Below are 20,211 nucleotides of genomic sequence, written 5' to 3' on the forward strand. Positions count from 1 at the left end.
TGTTTTTTCAATCATAGATAGTTCAAAACATGCTAAGAGGGGATGTCCTCATGTTTGGAAGGGCATTCACATCGGTTTACCACAGCTAAGGGAGAATATTAAGTGGTGCATTAGTAACGGTCAGACCGTGGATTTATTGATGGACCCATGGCTATCAGTACAGTAAATTCAAGATTCTTATGATGAAAATGATTAGATGGGGTTTGAGGAACTTGGAGGGCGTGTAAGGTTTCTAATTTTGTTGATGGCAACCCCCAATGTAAGGCACTGAGCATCATGTCCTTCCCTTGCAGTCTAAGATGAACTCATTGGTATGGATTCATTTTGTTAATGGAACCTTCTCAATCAAAGTAGCATGGAACTTTATTCGTTATAAAAGTTCACCACAACCTATATTTTGAGCTCTTTGGTCTACCAAATGTTACCCACGAGCTAAGTGGTTCTCTTGGCTTGCTATATACAAACGGTTACCGACTACATCTATATTTCAACAGTGAGGTATTCATATGACTACTCTCTGTGCTTTCTACATGAACAATGAGGACAATTTATGTCATCTCTTATTTCATTGCAACTCTTTGCAGGGTGTATGGCGGTCTTTAGCCTGGCGGTGTGGTAAGAGATTTATGCTCGAATCTTCAGCCCAGGATATACTCCGTAGTTGGCTAGCTTTTAAATTTAAATCAGATGTGTTCCTCAACATCTGGACGACTATTTTCTTTACGACAATTTAGTTTCTATGGGAGGAGTGAAACATAAGAGTCTTTCAATCTAACGCATAAAGGAGATAGCAGATTGTCTTTCGGATTACTTCACATGTCAAGGCTCTAACATAGGCCAAAAATGGGGTCGTCACATTTGCCAAAGAGGTCTCCATTCTTGATCCAATCCACATAAAACTAGCACTTGGAACATCTTTTGACATGTTTCCCGCACTCTTCTGCCATCATCTGATATATGGGGAAAAAAAAAAATTTGAAATGCTTAATCATATTCTCAATTGTCTGATCAAGATAGCATATTTCTTGTGAATTTTACTAGCTTATGTGATTTATACCGCCCATTTTGTTAGCCCTGCCATAAATGAGCTATGATTTCAAATTCACATTCATTTAACAAATTATCAATAAAAACTAAGATGAATGGTTAAAATTGATTGATTTCTAGATGTCCAGGTCTACAAAATTTCAGGCTCGATCGACTAGTGTTTTCCAAATTTCCATATACGTACCAAAAACAATGGTTTTCAGTACCAGATAGCAAAATCTCCACCATCCAAATGCCAAAAAACCTCTTAAAGCTCTCCATCCATAGGCTTTCTATGTATTAAAAGACTTCGAGCCTATAGCTCCATTGCTAGTGATTAAGGCAAGCCATGAGCCCACAGTCAGAACAGGTTTAAAAGGAAAACCCAAGATAAATATTTGTAAAAGCATAACACTCTAATATGAGGCAGACAAACATCACCAATAATTTCAAAATACATGGCAAATGATGAGTATACAGAATATCTTCACTAAAAAGAATTTGCGCTGCTCGTGTAAATTTCTTAGAGAACAGTTAATTTCACTAGGCTGATATCTTGCATTATCCATAATACAGTCCAAATAAAAAGAAATCAATGTATTGGGGCTACTATGTAATCACACGACGGCACCGGCACCAAAATGCAATGCCCCCACCTCTACCTTGTGCAACAGCAATCTCTTCATCAACATAAAACCAGATGAAGAAGGGATCATTGTTTCCTGGTTCTCTCTCATTATCACTGTTCTTACCCAGCCTGATTTGCAAGGGATCAAATGGCCCTATCTTTATGCGTAGATACTCAAAAACAAAGGCCAAAATCCTCGTCGTCCATGACAACCTCCCCTCAAAAGTCAGGGAACCTATAGGCCCCAGATATACCCCATTCTCGATACGCTTTGCCTAGAATCACGTTCCAGCAAGACTCAGTAAATGTGGAAAAAATCATCATAGTTAAATCATCCAAAGTTTTTGTTAAAGGAGATGAAAGCCACGCCATATCTTATGAATGTATATAATTAGATACCCAAAGACATTAAATGCATGGAAAAGCATAATATAAGCAGACATTAAATGTATGGCAAAACATAATATAAACAGGTAGTATGCCAGTACATGTGCCACCATCCACCATCCATTAATGAGGACTGAAGGAGAAGAAGAGCTGCACCCATGTTTTGGGCGGGAATAGTCAAAATACGTGTCACTGGTAATCCCCATTATAAATCACAAGATACGATAACATACATATCTCCCCCAAAACAAAATAAGTTAATATAAATGAATAAAGATTCATGTTAGATACAATAAATTCATAAAATATAATGTTTAAATATACAAAACTGAATAAAGAAAATAGGGAAGCACCATTCAAAGTTTTGAACTCTCATGCCTTTGCAATCTGCACCCATGTGCATGTGATGGAAATTTGTGCTGCGGGATTCTTGATACACCACTATTTTGGGTGGGAATAGCAAAACATAGGTGCAGCTAGAATAAACATGAGCGCAAAAAGCAATCCTAAATAATATTATTGCAATAATTTATGTTTCGAGTATGATTTCAAAAACACATTATACAATACCCATTTTTTGTACTTAACAAATGCACAATCATTTCGGTAATTTTGGGTTTTGGCAGCAAGGACACAAACGGACACCCATGTTTTTTTCACCATACGACACAAAGACATAGTCATACAGTGCATAAGTGCTCTCCCACATATAATCCATGTATAACGGAATATGGGATAATGAAACTATCGTTCCATCGGTTCCCACGTTCATTAGCAAGAAATTGCAAGGACATGGCCAGGCACATCCGATAAAGACTAACTAGCATATTGACTTCTTAGGTTCCAGATTGATGTCATGAGACATACTTCACTGAGATGAATAGTAATGTGTCTCTTATCTGTTGCGCATGCACCAAGACATACAGTGCATAGTGAAGTCTTTACTCTGTGTATGATATAACCAACATACGTCCATCATTGACAGATGAAGGAGAAGATCTGCACCGTCACAGTCCACTATTACCAGTTAAATGAAGATGTGTAAGCATCTCCACTATGATCATCAATTACATATACGAACAGGGGTGCATTCATAGGTATATTATACATATGTACAGTATGGAGTACAAAATTGCTTATATACACAAAGGCTTGTTTAGAGCTAGCCTGGTGCTTATGAATACAAATGAAAATGCCAGAATTGTATTTCAATCAAGAAATTATAATGAAACATGCAGAAAAACGTTACACATAAACTCCTTCAATTGGTGCAGTCCACAGTCCACACCCTAACATATCACTTTGAAGAGTGTAAATAAATGATTTTGCACACCCATTGCATGAAAGAAGTTTTCTGTGGTAAAGAACAACAGAAGAATGTATATGATAGAACCATTTTTCCCTTGTTCCAAATTGAGCAAAAGATGAGTCCCCAGGACCAGAAAAAGGCAAACGGTTAACAAACAGCATAATGAGACTTGCCATAGAATAGAAAACAGAAATTCTCCATGTTTTTCCTTGTTCCAAATTGAGCCTTGGAAGGATCACTCCCCAGACACATTGACTCCAAAGAAAAAGGAAGTAAGGTGAAGAGCATCAGAAAAGGCCAAAGAGCCAAGGAATGATGAGTCACTAAACCCATTGATTACAAAGCATAATGAATACAGGGGAAAAGCATTAGAAAAGGAAAAAGGATAACAAACAGCTTAATGAGACTTGCTGTTCCTCCCTCCCTCCCTCCCGCATTCCCACATTCATTCATGAATAACACCTCAAGACACTTGATGTTCACATTAGGCATGGTTTGAGTGATTTTATGGATCGCTTGTACAACCATTTAACAGTTTACTATGTATCATAGATCCTGTTGTATATGATTTTCACAGTTGAATGAAGTGATACTTCAAAACTAAATGCATATCATATAGGGTGTCACTATTTTAATGTGTAAACTATTCACATAAAAAAAAGTGGGAATTAGCCATTTGTTTACTACTCCCAAGGAGACACAATCTTAACCTTCTTGAGCTACATCAGCCTAATGCACTCAACAATGGTTAAGTCCATCACCTCCTAGGAAGACTTAAGAAATATGATCCAAATTGGAGTCCCACCTCACTGTGGAAGGAGACACAAAAAACGTAATTACTTGGCCCTCCAAAAAAGCTCAATGTCCTTGGAGACTGGCTCATACTTTCGACCACTGGTTTAAACAACGGATCGGTGCCCCGGATCGGGCACCTTAAAACCCAACAAGATCGGTGAATCGGCGATTCGGATTGAGAATCGGCCGAATCGGTCGGATTCAGCCTTAAAAAAAAATCCAAATTTTTTTTTAAAATTCATTATAAATGTTGTTTTTAGGAATCCAATAAAAAATAGGGATACTCCATTAAGAACTTTCATTTTTTTGCATCAATATGCGAATACAGAGATGTTCTTTCCCTATATGAACTACAGTTAACCATTAAATTTACATCACACAAATCATCATCTCTCTCGTTTTCCCTTATACCCATTTCCCACTCTCCCTCATTAGGTGCGACACCACTGACAAATTGTAGATATATTGGCGGCCTGCTTCTTCTTTCATGTTGCTCATCACCTTCTTCATGATCTTCCTCATCGATAGCCTCGAGGAATGCTCTCTTGTGTAACACTGGCTCCTCTTCCTCTACAAACATTATCCTGTTGTGTCTATGAAAAATATTATGCCCAAGTCTATCGACCCGTAGTCTTCAAGCTTCCTTCTTATCTATCGCTCTCGGAGGTTCAAGTTGTAATAAACATAGACTAGCTTATGAAGCCTCTCCGAAGAGAGTCGATTCCTCCTAACAGTATGCAACCAATAGAACGTACTTCAGTTTCGCTCACACCCAGTAGCAGAATATGTCAACGAGAGCACCTTGATTGTTATCCTACTTAGGTGAGGTGCATCCCTACCATATATCTCCCACCATTCAACTGGATTAAAATGAAAAAAACATTGAAAGGGCAAGAACAATTCATAAGATTAAAGTTATGAAAGAACAAAATATTAGTTAGAGGTTAACCTGGATCCATCTTAGTTTGAGAATTCCTGACAAGTCTACATCCGAAGGATCCTACAGCATCCCTATACATAGAAAGCTAAAAAAAAATATTTTGTTTTAGTGCATTAGTTATTCCGCACAAATATAACAACTCAATAAATTTCTTACCCAAATATTAACTCTTACCTCCTCCTTCTTTCCAGCTTGGAAATAATGTATCTGACCCCTTCCATAATCTTGTGGGGATATTCAAGTGTTAAATAGAATAATTTTGGGTTAAAGTAGAAACATAGAAAATACATAGATAGAGAAAGGTCATTTAAATGCACATTAAAAAAATATTTTGGAATTAAACATTCTAAGGATATAAATATGTGTACCTGCATAATGAATTGGGCGGCCCAATTTGGTGTCCCACCTTCTTTCTATGATCTCGATCACTTTACTAGGAAACTTCACTTCTCCCTAATAGCTGATTTGGCCCTCTCAATACCTTCGTAAAGGAAGCCCATGATAGTTTTCTTGTCAGCATCCACCATTCTTAATACCGTGACCACAGGGGCAGTGACCCCTACGACATTTGAACACCGAGACCAGAACCTCCTATCTATGATTATGCCCTCCACTTTTAGCCCATTTCAGAACTCCAAGAGGCAGTCGTTTGACCACTCTTCGCTGGTAAACAATCTCTTCAATGCAGCTTGGGATTCTCGAATGGAGTCCACACCAAGTAATCTGTCGCAAAGTGGGTTATGGCAAGCCTGATTGTCTCTTTTTCTCAGATTATTCTTTGAACAAAAATAAGATTTTAGAGTGATTATATGTAAATCTTGACACGAACCTCGCTACCTCTAGTGTTTCCTTCACAATTTTGACCTCGTCGATCTCCTCTAACATAAGATCGATGTTGTGTGTAGCACAAGGGGTTCATTACTAGATGCTTCGTCTTATGCATCAATTTGTTGCCCGTAGAAACACAAGCACTCGCATTGTCCGTAATAAATTGGACCACATGCTTATCTCCCACCTCCTCCACTATCTAGTCACATAGTTGTACCAAGAAGTTTGTATCCTTTTTTTTTCCTGAGACGTTTTTACTAGACAAGAAGATTGTACCTTTTGGGCAATAGGCCAAGAAGTTAAGATATTCCTTCTTGCTAACTTTATCCAACCAACCATCACTCATGAGAGTAATGCTTGTTCCTGGCCAACCCTGTTTATATTCTTCAATCCACTTCCTAACTTCTTCTACCTCTTCATCCAAGATAGGCCCACTGAGCTCATGTGCAGTCGGGGGCTTTACCCCGGACCTGGCTCTCCAGATTGCGTTGATCATAGGCAAGAAATATGGGCTATTGGCTGCATCAAAGGGGATCTCCTTATCGTAAAACCATTTACCAACATATCTGTCCAACATGTTCTTTGTACCTTTCACCATGCATTTGAGGGTCATCTGTTGTGACTTGGGCTTTGTGAAAAATGGATCTATGCAACCATGACCTGCAATACTAGTGCTCCAAGATAAGCCAGGAACAATTTCCTCAACGTCCGATGCATCTGGATGCATATTGCCACCAACCCCTCCATACATATTCAAGCTGGGCCTGTCATGCATGCTTGAGCTGGGTCCACCATGCATGTCCATGCCTTAACCACCAGGCATTCCAAACCCACTTTCCGTCTGGTACGTTTCGTGCAAGCTTATTCTTGTGGCCATCTCCAAGTCATGATCATATTGCTCTTCTGGATCCATCCCACTCAATGGCGTATATAATTTAGCTATCTCCTCATCCATACTCTGCTTTGCGATTTTTTTACCTATGGTAGCCTTGAGAATGGCCGTCATATGCTTTATTACATTGCTAAAGACACTATTGCACTCAGAAACATCTCCCTTAACCCCTGCCAAGTGTTGCTTGAACCTATGTACCCCACTATTTATCACTTTTTTACAGTAATTACAAATAATTTTATTTTTTTTTGTTGGGATAATGTCTGACCCCATGTTGCCATGCAGGGTCTTCTGTGGATGTTGCCATTGTTCAAGATGTAAATGGTTAAAAATGAACTTGAGAATTCAACATGAAAAATAATCATGATGTGTAGTGATAATGTGTAGGGGGTAGTTCATGAAGTTATCTTTGTTGTTCATGCAAAATACTTCTACTGGCAAAAATATTTTAGTTCCTACTGGCAAAAACATTTTATTTATGCAACATTATAGATAAAAATAGTTTCTATTAGCCAAACCTAGAATCAAGAAAAAAAAAATATTTACAATGATATAGTATTAATAAAAAAAAATTTATTTAGAATGATATAGTCATTCATAATGCCACTACATGTAGACTCGCCACATATCTTCATCTTGACAAGCATGAATTACTTCCTACTAGCAAAAATATTTTATTTAAACAACATTATAGATAAAAATATTCTATATCAACCAAACCTAGAATCAAGAAAAAACAAAAAAAAATGCAATGATATAGTATCAATAAAACAAAATATTTACAATGATTTAGTTATTCACAATGTCACTACATATGGACTTGTCACAAATCTTCATTTTGACAAAGCATGAATTAGTTCCCACTGGCAAAAAAAATTTATTTATGCAACATTATAGATAAAAAGAGTATGTATATAAGCCAAACTTGAAATCAAGAAAAAAAATATTTACAGTGATATAGTATCAATAAAAAAAAAAAATTACAATGATATAGTCATTCACAATTCCACTAGATGTAGACTCGCCACAAATCTTCATTTTGACAAGCATGAATTAGTTCCTACTGGCAAAAGAATTTTATTTATGCAACATTATAGATCAATAGAGCATATATAAGCCAAACTTAGAATCAAGAAAAAAAATATTTACAATGATATAGTATCAATAAAAAAAAATTACAATGATATAGTCATTCACAATGCCACTACATGCTACAAATAATATTTACAATGATATAGTGATTCACAATGCCACTAATTGTATCAAGATAATATAATTATAAAATATGTATCAAGAGCATACATACATTTTATCTATCAACATACATTTTATTGCATTTAAAATTTGACAATAAAATTGAAAAATACAAGTTAATTTCTTATGATAATCAAAACTTGATCACGAGTTTTCATAAAATCATGATTTTTCAAAAAAATTGAAAAACACCAACAATCATGATTTTTCAAAAAATTGATCACCAAAATTTGGTTAATCACACAAATAACACCAATAATCGTCTGAATAACATTGTTATGAAATCATTCAAAATGATGGTCTAATTTGACGGAAAATTTCAGTTTAGTGGATTTTTGAACTCTTTTCTAAAAGCGCAGCCACAACTGAATTTCTTCATAAATCGAGCAATAAAATTTGGTTAATCCCACAAATTACACCCAAAATCATATGAAGAACAGCATTACCTTCAAAAACCCTCTGAAATAATTCATAATGGTGCTTTAATTTGTCTAAATTTATACTTGGCTGGAAAGAAAAAAACCCTAACAGTTCTTGAGAAAACCGTGACTCAAAATCAAATATCCACCACAAATCGACCAAACAAGAGAAAATGGGATACAATTTATGGTCAATAACATTATAAAGAAGCAAAATCCTATGATATGAAGAAAATACTTGCTAAAAATTGATTGGAATTGATTAAATGCTAGAAGACAAGAAGCTCTTACCTGTTCTTCTGAAACCGTGACTTCAAATCCAAACTTGACTTGTAATCGGGCGGTTCATTGTGGAGAATCGCCTGTTCTTCTCTAGAACCGGACGATAATGTGTTTTACGAGGGAACCGACACGGGGTGCCCGATTCCCGTATCGACTCGGGCGAGTCCGTTGCAACTCGCCGTTTTTTAAAACACTACTTTCGACCACATCTCTTTATATGCAGGTTACTACAAGCCTGCTCTCTACATACCTGGAGGGATGCAAATTCAGAGGCTGAAGATTTGGCTCAAGAGGGTGCAGCAGAGAGCACCGTAAACTCTTTCTAATAGTTTTTTTATTCTCTCTCTAATCCCTCTCTCTTCTTTTCTTTACTCACAATACAATTATGTCTATGTCTTTCTCTCTTCATCCCCTCCTTTACCATCTCTCCTTCTCCCTCTACTCATAAAGTACTTCTTTCTCTCTCTTCTTTCCCTTATTTACCTATCGCTAAACTTTTTGTACATAGGACACTCCTCTTTCATTCTCTTTTTTGTATGATATCACCATTGAAAATATTATATCTATCAAATATGTAAAGCACCCAACTTGTGGGATGTCCATATCTAATGGGCTTCTTGTAAGTAACTTAATACCAATACAAAGACACACACACTGTCATTTTCTCAAAAGAAATACAACAGTGGGAATTTCAAAACATTTAACTAGTGGTTTAAAAATCGCTGAGTCAACACAGACTCGGGCGATTCGACATGGGAATCGGTCAACCCATGTCGATTCCAGTGAAAAACGCAGTATCACCCTGTTCTAAAGAAGAACCAGTAATTCTCTACAGTGAACCGCCCGAGTCACTGTTCAAGACTCGATGAATAGTGTAAAGCATGAAAAATCATCACATTTTGGATTGTTTTGATCAATTATTGAAACAAAATCGAATCTTGCACGCTTTGGATCCAACTTTAAAGCCTTATTGAGCATTATAATCAAACTCAAAGGTCGAATTTAGATAAAAAATTCACGGTTTTGTAAAGAACACATGACTATGTTTAGGTTTTCCGCCATTTCATCGAATGCAGACGAAATAGGGCACTATTTTTTATCAAATCAGAGGGTTCTTACTCGTGATAGTGTTATTGAGGAGAAATTGTACACCATTTTCGCTTATTTTGGTCGATTACAAGTCAATTTTGGATTTGAAGTCAGTTTCAAAAGAACAGGTAAGCTTTTCGCAAATATTTTCTTCATCTCATAGGGTTTTGGTTCTTTATAATGCTATTGACCATAAATTGTAGCCTATTTTCTCTTTTTTGGTCAATTTGTTGTTGATATTTTATTTTGAGTCACGGTTTTCTCAAGAACAGTTAGGGTCTTTTGTTTTTCCGCCAAACTATAAATTTTTGACAAAATAAAGCACCATTATGAATTCTTTCAGAGGGTTTTTGAAGGTTGCATAATAAAGCACCATTATAAAGCACTATTATGAATTCTGCCAGTAGGAACTAATTCATGCTTGTCAAAATGAAGAATTGTGACGAGTCTACATGTAAAACATTTTTGCCAGTAGGAACTAATTCATGCTTGTCAAAATGAAGATTTGTGACAAGTCTACATGTAAGGGCATTGTGAATGACTATATCATTGTAAATTTTATTTTTTATTGATACTATATCATTGTAAATATTTTCTTTTCTTGATTCTATGTTTGGCTTATACATGCTCTTTTTATCTATAATGTTGCATAAATAAAAAATTTTTGCCAATAGGAACTAATTCATGCTTGTCAATGATATGTGACGAGTATATATGTAGTGGCATTGTGAATGAGTATATCATTGTAAATATTTTTTTTTATTAATACTACATCATGGTAAATTTATTTATTTTTTCTTGATTCTAGGTTTGGCTAATACAGACTATTTTTATCTATAATTTTACATAAATAAAATATTTTTGTAAGTAGAAAGTCATTCATGCTTGTCAAGATGAAGATATGACATGTAGTGGCATTATGAATGACTATATCATGGTAAATATTTTTGTTTATTGCTACTATGTCATTGTAAATTTTTTTTTTTTCTTGGTTCTAGGTTTGGCTAATACAGACTATTTTTATCTATAATGTTGCATAAATAAAATATTTTTGCCAGTAGGAACTAAAATATTTTTGCCAATAGAAGTATTTTGCATGAACAACAAAGACAACTTCATGAACTACCCCTACACATTATAACTACACATGGTGATTATTTTCATGTTGAATTGCCATGTTCATTTTTAACCATTTACATCTTAAAACAGTTGAACCATGGCAAAATCCAGGGAAGACCCTGCATGGCAACATGGGGTCAGACTTGATCCCAACAAAAAAAATAAAATTATTTACAATTATTGCCAAAAAGTGATTGGTAGTGGGGTGCATAGGTTCAAGCAATACTTGGTAGGGGTTAAGGGAGATGTTTCTGCGTGCAATAGTGTCCCTAACAATGTAAGAAAGTAGATGGCGACTATTCTCAAGGCTACCAAGGGTAAAAAAGTCGCAAAGCAACGGATGGATGAGAAGATAGCTGGATTATATATGCCATCGAACAAGATAGATCCAGAAAAGCAATATAATCATGACTTGGAGATAGCCACAAGAATGAGCTTCCACGAAACGTACCAGAGGGAAAGCGGGATCAGAATGCCTAGTGATTATAGCATGAGCATGCATGGCGGGCACAGCCCAAGCATGCATGGCGGGCCCAGCCCAAGCATGCATGGCGGGCCCAGCTCAAGCATGCATGGTGGGCCAAGCTCGAGCATGCATGGCAGGCCCAGCTCGAGCATGTACGGCGGGCCCAGCTCCAATATGTATGGAGGGGTTGGTGGCAATATGTATTTAGAGGCACCAAATGTTGAGGAAATTGTTCCTGGCTTATCTAGGAGTACCAGTATTGCATGTCATGGTCGCATAGACTCATTTCTCTCAAAGCCCAAGTCACAACAGATGACCCTCAAAGGGATGGTGAAAAGTACAAAAAACATGTTGGACAAATATGTTGGTAAATGGTTCTACGATAAAAGGATTCCCTTTGATGCAGCTAATAGCCCATATTTCCCGTCTATGATCAACACAATCTAGAGAGCCAAGCCCGAGGTAAAGCCCGTGACTGCACATGAGCTCAGTGGGCCGATCTTGGATGAAGAGGTGGAAGAAATGAGGAAGTGGATTGAATAATATAAACAGGGTGAAGAATATAAACTGGGTTAGCCAAGAACAAGTATTACTCTCATGAGTAATGGTTGGATGAATAAAGTTAGCAAGAAGGAATATCATAACTTCTTGATGCAAACTTCTTGGTATGACTATATAATCAGATAGTGGAGGAGGTGGGAGATAAGCATGGGGTCCATGTTATTACGGACAATGCGAGTGCTTGTGTTTCTGCAGGCAACAAGTTGATGGATAAGAAGAAGCATCTAATATAGACCCCGTGTGCTGCACACAACATCGATCTTATGTTAAAGGAGATCAGCGAGATCAAAATTGTGAAGGAGACTCTAAAGGCAGCGAGGTTTGTGTCAAGATTTATATATAACCACTCTAAAATCTTATTTTTGTTCAGAGAACAATATGAGAAAAAGAGATAATCAGGCCTGCCATAACCCGCTTTGCGACATATTACTTGGTTGTGGACTCCATTTGGAAATCCCAAGCTGCATTGAAGAGCTTGTTTACCAACGAAAAGTGATCGACCCCCTCTCGAAGTCCAGAAATGGGGTAAAACTGGAGGGCATAGTCACAGATATGAGGTTATGGTCTCGGTGTATCAGTGTCGTAGAGGCCACTGCCCCTTTGGTCACGGTGTTAAGACTATATGATCAAATAGTGGTACAACTGATGATCAGATTGTTCACCAGCCAAGAGTGGTCAAACTTATTGGTACGACTATATGAACAGATAGTGGAAGAGGTGGGAGATAAGCATGGGGTCCAATTTATTACGAACAATGTGAGTGCTTGTGTTTCTACGAACAAGTTGATGGATAAGAATAAGCATCTAATATGGACCCCGTGTGCTACACACAACATCGATCTTATGTTAAAGGAGATCAGCGAGATCAAAATTGTGAAGAAGACTCTAAGCAATGAGGTTCGTGTCAAGATTTATATATAACCACTCTAAAATCTTATTTTTGTTCAGAGAACAATCTGAGAAAAAAGAGATAATCAGGTCTACCATAACGCGCTTTGCGACAGATTACTTGGTTGTGGACTCCATTTGGGAATCCCAAGTTGCATTGAAGAGATTGTTTACCAGCGAAGAGTGGTCAAACGACCGCCTCTCGAAGTCCAGAAATGGGATAAAAGTGGAGGGCATAGTCACATATAGGTGGTTATTGTCTCGGTGAACCGGTGTCATAGAGGCCACTGCCCCTTTGGTCATGGTGTTAAGAATAGTAGATGCTGACAAGAAAGCTACTATAGGCATCTTTTACGAAGGTATCGAAAGGACCAAATAAGCTATTGGGGAGAAGTGTAGCTTTGCTAGTAAAGTGATCGAGATTATAGAAAGAATGTGCGACACCAAATTGGGCCTCCCAATTCATTATGCAAGTACATATATATTTATATTTATATTTTTTAAATGTGCATTTAAATAACCTTTCTCTATCTATGTATTTTCTAGGTTACGTTATTGCCAAGCTGGAGAGAAGCCATCGAAACCAGGTAGCGGCAATACAGGATGTAAGATTTAATATCTGGGTAAGAACTTCATTGAGTTGTTATATTTGTGAGCAATAACTAATGCACTAAAACGAAAGATTTTGTTTTAGCTTTCTATGTATAGTGATGTTGTAGGATCCTTCGGAATTAGACTTGCCAAGAATTCTCAAACTAAGATGGATCCAAGTTAGCCCCTAATTAATATTTTGTTCTTTCATATCTTTAATCTTATGAATTGTTCTTGCCCTTACAATGTTTTTTTCATTTAATCCAGCAGAATGGTGGGAGATATATGGTACTGATGCACCTCACTTAAGGAGGATAACAATCAAGATTATCTCCCAAACATGTTGTGCTACTGAGTGTGAGCGAAACTGGAGTACGTTCCAATGGCTGCACGCTGCTAGGAGGAATTGACTCGCTTCGGAGAGGCTTTATAAGCTAGTTTACGTTACAACTTAAATCTCCGAGAGCAACAACTAAGAAGGAAGCTTGAAGACTACGGGTTGATAGACTTGAACACAATATTTGTCACAGATACAGCAGAACAATGACTAGTAGAGGAAGAGGAGCCAGTGTTGCACAAAAGAGTGTTCCTTGAGGCTATCGGTGAGAAAGATTATGAAGATGGTGATGAGCAGCATGAAAGAAGAAGCAGCCCGCCAACATATCCACAATTCGTTGGAGATGTCGGTGGTGTTGTACCTAACAAGGGAGAGTGGGAAGGGGGTATAAGGAAAAATAAGAGAGATGATGATTTTGAGGCCACCCTATCCCAACCAAATTATTCACATATCGAGTCCCAACAACAAGACGATAGGGGCAAGCACAACAGTGTAGGTGAGCATGAAGGATGAACAAGTTTCGGGGATTTTGGATTAGGACCGCAACAAAACACTAAAACTCAAGGATTTGGTTATAGTCAATTACCCACTAATTTGGATCATTTGTTTCTAGATCGAGTCAATGAATTGTCACGCGAATTCAATCAATGGCACCAGCGTGACCAAGATGAAGGACGACACCGTCATTCATTTTGGTATTAGGTAGTATTTTACGAATTGTATGCTTTATTGTAATCCATGGTGATGATATACTTCATGATGATAATTCTATGTTTCTCCTTTTATGTGATGTAAATTTAATGGTTAACAATAGTTCATACAAGGAAAGAGCATCTCAATATTCGCATATTGATATAAAAAAATGAAAGTTCTTAATGGAGTACCCCCATTTCTTATTGAATTCTTAAAAAAAATATTTATAATGAATTTTAATAATTTTTCTGGATTTTTTTTAGACTAAATCCAACCGATTCGGCCGATTCCCGATCCGAATGGGTTTTTGGGGTGCACGATCTGGGGCACCAATCCGTTTTTTAAACCACTACATATAACTAACATCCCCACCCTTGTTCTTAGATAGGAAACAATAAAAACATTATAGAGAATAGCCCCATTATATGCCACCATAAACGTTAATGCACATCAGCGTATCTTATAACTACATTTATAATAATGCATTCTATAAATTTTCAAAAATCGAACAAAAATGCAATTGATTATGATTCTTATATGTGGTTTATCTGAATAGTATAACATAAACTATATTATTTTTTGTACATATTTTATTGTATGGACGAGTCATGTTGGTAATTTTCTGCGTGCCGTGTCAGGCATTGACAGCTGTGTTGTTCTCCATATAACACTAATGTGAAGTCATACATACATATATGCACACACACTTATAATACATGCATAACAGAACACTGAACAATGAAACATGGCGCAATCCACTCCCTTGTTCATTACCAATTGGAAGGACATGGCCAACTACTATAGAGCAGCGACATATCATCGACAGACAATAGCATTGCCTTTTGTGAGAATGCTTTAGTGAAATTATTTGCTAGTTCTTCAGTCCGCTTCTACCTTGTTTCTAACAAGATGGCAGTCAGTTTCAGTATGTTTTGTTCCTCATGATAGTGGATCTGAGGAATGCGCATGTTACCCATAATATTACAAAATAAGTGTACCAGATTCACAAATTTCAACTTCCAAATGTTATAGTACATGAGCCAAACTAATTCACCTAAAGCAAAATTCTGTGCCCTGAATTCGACTGTCATTTGATCCAGAAAGTGGAACTACCTAGTTTATATCAAATTACCAAGCAGCACTCCAGAATGATGCTTGATCTTCAAATATGAAAACATCTTAGAGAGAAATCGTATGGCAAATATTTCACTGTGTAGAATTCAAATAAGAAAACATCTTAGAGAGCACATATTTAAATGTGTAGAATTTAACAAGCTATATACAAACTGCTCAAAACAAAAAATAAAACATCAAAACAGAATGCCAAAGCTTTGGAATAATGAATTCAATATATTTCCACAAACAAGCACTATTTGGGATGCAGTTTTGTCATAAATTCTTACTCGATATCTCAAATATGCTTCAAGGAATACTATTGCGGCACACAAATATGAGAGTTTGGGTTTCCATCAATAAATGACATTCTTTTTCCAAATACATATAAATGACCTCAAATAAGAGACACTGGAAAGTTTGAAGGGAAATCAGAACATAAAAGAAGTCCACAAGGGTGCAATCTGTACAGTCAAATAAACACAGGCCTAAGAAACTTATGGTCTAAAATCTTCAAGAAAAGAAAGTAAACATCGATAGTGATCAACATCCTTGTGAAAATCATCCACTTGTAACTGACAGTCTCCCAAGATTTGATGACTTACTATTTGAACGTAGGATCTGAACCTAGCATTGATACCATGCAAACTCTGCAGTATCCCTAGTACAAGTTATATGTGAGAGGGACATAATGATTAGGTCATCGCTATAAGAAGTCACATGCTTTCTAAACTTAACACTTTCCTTAACTACAGTATTTATTCATTTCCTTGTACTCGATATATATCCTTTTCTATATGACTAATTCAAGAAGAATAAGTCTTGCTAAGTAACATAGATCAATTCTTTCTGAATTACCATTAGAAATCTCTTCTGATAAACTAATATGTTCTTAAGACTTATTTAATAAAGATTAGGAGCTCCTACAGAGTACATATGTGTGTTCTATAGCCTGCCCTATGCTGATATTTTTTTTTGTAAATCAGTATGTTTTAACTGAAAAGAACAAAAGTTGAACATTTTACTGATCCCCACCCATAAATACCTAAATCTTCTGGAAAGTATAAAAAGATCTCTTGATAGACAACAGCATGGATGGGAATAGACTTTTTGTATGAGTTATTTCAGGCTGTATTGAAGTTCACATCCCCACCCCCGATTCTCCCGTTATAAAATCGGAAAATATACCTTAAAATAGCCCTCTAGTACAGACTATGTACTTATCTCCCCAAATTTCATTATAGAAGTGGAATCAGTTTAATAAAGGGAATATCTACCAAATCTCCCTCATTTCTTCCCCTCCCTCCAAGCCCCAAGTCGTTCACCTCAACAGAAATTGGTGAAGCCACTTCCCTTTTCCATTCACATGCACAATAGGATTCGTGCAGCTGAGCTTCTGATGATGATGATGATGATGATGATGATGATGATGATGATGCACAATAGGAAAGGAGAAAAAAAAACAATAAGTAGTCAGGTGCAGTCTTAATGTACTAAGAAGTAAGAATCCAAACCCACCAAAAATTATTGAAATTGTTCACCGCGAAGCATGAAAGATGGTAAAAGTAATGCCTAATTAGTTCAACATGAGAAATGGTCCCATGGAATTGCAAAGACAATCATAAAACTCAAAGCACTGAATCAAGTTAATATAACATTCCACATGAATTTTTAATTCATGCCATGAATTCAAGTTAGCTCAAAACAACATGAACAGAAGAACGACTAAACAACCACAACAACAATAAAAATAGTGGAAACACTTACTGCAGCATCGAATCGCTGAACTGCAGTGACAGGGAAATAGCTACCACGCTCCAGACGACCCTAGAAATTGAAGAATAGATCAAAGAATACCAATGTCAAGAAATTATGAAGTTAAGAGAGCCTAGGATTTAAAATATATAGAGATGAAAACAGAAAATGGGGTGCTTCTTATCAAAAAAAGGAAAAAGAAAAATATGGGGGGCTAAAAGTAGGTCTCACAGCCAGATGGTAAGCATAATTCGAGTTAGAAAGAGAAGAAAATAAAAGCAAGTCTACTGCATAAGTTGTAATTCAGTTGTGGGGCGACCTCGTTTTGGCTGTACAGTAGAGTTAGAAAGAGAAGAAGATAAAAGAAAAGAAGAAACCTGTGTAGTAAAGATGAGCATCCAGGTTCGGCCCGGGGACTCTGTTCCTCCAAGAATGGAGAAAAAGTGAGTGGGGTCAACTTTGGCCTTCTTAATGAGGGAGAGAGCAGCCGATACCTCATCGGCCGCCACCTTCCTTGTCTTGGCAGCATTCTTCAGAACCCTCACGCTTTCCTCTACACCCTTCACACACCCAACTCTTCAAAACTTAGCAAAAAAACCAACAAAAACACAGGAGAAAAAGATACAGAGAGATGGTGAGTTATGGGTGACCTGTTGTTGTTGAAGGGGAGAAGTGGTGGTGAATTGGTCTGGGTTGAGAACCGCCCTCGCCTGTGTCAGAGTCTTAGAGAGATTATTATAAGTATGACGATTTTTTAGAGTTCCAAGATTGTGAAATGTGATGCGAGGAGGCAGAAATAAGTACTGTTCTTGTTTTTTATGGTGGTGGTGGTGGTGGTGGTTATGAAGAGAGAAGAGTTTGCAGAGGCCGAAGCCATGGTTGAGTTGGTGGGTGCAAATCATTTCTTTTTTGTTTTTTGTGAGACGCGCATGTTTGGAATGGGATGATGATGTCCATCTCTCATTGTATGGGGATCGATTAGATATCCAACATCCGCACTCTATGCCTGCTGCTCAACCTGGAGCCCGGTCGGGTCAGATGTCCTGGGCCTGGGCCGATCTGGAATTAATCGGCAAAAATTAAAAAATTTATATAGAGCCGAGGTTCTAAACAATCAAATTAGAGCCCACCTCAAAAATTTCACTAGAAGAGGTTGTTTCGATGCCCCAATATTCTTAAATTGATCATCCTGACATCAAGATGCGCATACATGAGAAAAAAAAAGATTTCGAGTTTTGGAAAGAGTGCATCTTGTAATGCCTTTTTGAACTTTCCAATTTTGAAGTTTTCATAGATTTGCCCGATCTACACTATTTTTTAAGCTTTCAATTCTATAATTAAAGATGAAAATATATTTTAAGGCTATGACAAAGATTTTCCAATATTGAAACCACATTTCTTGAAACTATTTGAAGGTGGGCTCTAATTTGATTGTTTAGAGCCTCGACTTTGTACAAATTGCAGCCATACTTAATTAGTTCAATAAGTTTTGTAATTTTATCATGAGGTCCACTCTGTTGATGTATTTTATTTTTGGGATGTATATGATAAGATTATTTACTTTTGGTACAGGAACGTCATCATCATTATTGATCGGTAGCTGTGAAATCGAGTGGTTGGTGTTGTATTATTGAATCGACATAATGTCTAAAATAGAATTTCTCGAAAGTTGTGATGCATTTCAATCTGTCAAATTTCACATTCAATGGCTAGGAGTAATTGTAACCTTCTTGTATTAAATGATCTTATAGTATATATCCTTTTTTTTTTGTTCTCAATTTTGTGTTTGGTTCAATGTTTCAAACGTGGAACGGCTTACTTTAACAATTTATTTTTCTTTTAAATTTGTGGGGCTTTTGTTGGGATGTGATGCCAAAATCACTCCCATATGACATTCTTTCCTATATAAGGGGTATTTTTGTTATAGAATAATGCCCTTTTATGGAAGCCCATAAAAGACATTTGTAGATAGAAAAAATATAAGGAAATGTGTAGAGAAGCTTCGGGAAAGAAATTGAGATTTTTTGCACAAACCCTAGCATTATTGCGACATTGTATTTGGCCGGCTTTTCATCGCCATTTCTTTGTCGCGACGGTCTTAGCCGATGGTGACGAAGAGAGGAGTTGATTGACCGTAGTATTATGGTAGGAAATATCTATTTGAGATTTCTTTGTCATTGTATAAGGTAATTTCTATAAAACCCCAAGTAACTTCCTTCTATTGATAGTAAATGCATGGTGAACCATGTAACGTTGTGTGCGCCTTCTATTTATACTTGTGTTGTGGTTTGATGATTTCTCATTTTACTTGTTTTTCTTGTTTATATATTTTCTCAAACATATTGTACACACTATTGTTTTTGGGTTTTGTTTGGGTGTTGGAATCATTATTGTGAGGTACTCACCACATCAAGTAGGGATTTGGGTTATCTTGATTTGCCAACAAGTTGTATCAAAGCTCAAGGAAGTGGTGTAGTATTTTTTGGAAAATGACATCTCATAATTTTAAGGTAAAGAAGTTCAATAGGAAAGATGATTTTGAAATTTGGAAATAAGAAGAAAAAAAAAGAAAAAAAGATTTATTGGTACATAAAGAGCAACACAAGAACTTGAAAAAGATAAGAACCAGGTAAATATGATTGGTAGTAATTGGGAGGATCTTGATATGAAAGCATGGGTCACTATTTGTTTATGTTTAGTAAATGAAATGTTGTTTAATATTGTTGGGGAAAAGAAGATAAAAGATTTGTGAGAGAAATTAAAAAGTTTATATCAAACAAAATCTCTCCGAAATCGAATTTTCTTAAAAAAAAATTGTATTCTTTGATAATGAAAGATG

The 20,211-nt window shown here is 36.6% G+C and overlaps 1 protein-coding gene across 1 annotated transcript; it reads right to left on the minus strand.

Annotated features, from left to right (window-relative positions):
• Window positions 1-1,448: 1,448 nt before the first annotated feature.
• LOC18433809 (uncharacterized) lies at window positions 1,449-18,343 on the minus strand. The gene is made up of 4 exons (XM_006843894.4): window positions 18,023-18,343; window positions 17,750-17,932; window positions 17,385-17,444; window positions 1,449-1,929 (listed from the first exon to the last, which is right to left on the minus strand). Exons 1-4 carry the CDS (start codon window positions 18,272-18,274, stop codon window positions 1,636-1,638), a joined length of 789 nt encoding a protein of 262 aa, XP_006843957.1. The 5' UTR covers window positions 18,275-18,343; the 3' UTR covers window positions 1,449-1,635.
• Window positions 18,344-20,211: the final 1,868 nt, after the last annotated feature.

Source organism: Amborella trichopoda, chromosome 13, assembly GCF_054954075.1.
Source record: "Amborella trichopoda isolate Santa Cruz 75 chromosome 13, AtrichopodaSantaCruz75HAP2 v2.0, whole genome shotgun sequence".
NCBI lineage: Eukaryota > Viridiplantae > Streptophyta > Magnoliopsida > Amborellales > Amborellaceae > Amborella > Amborella trichopoda.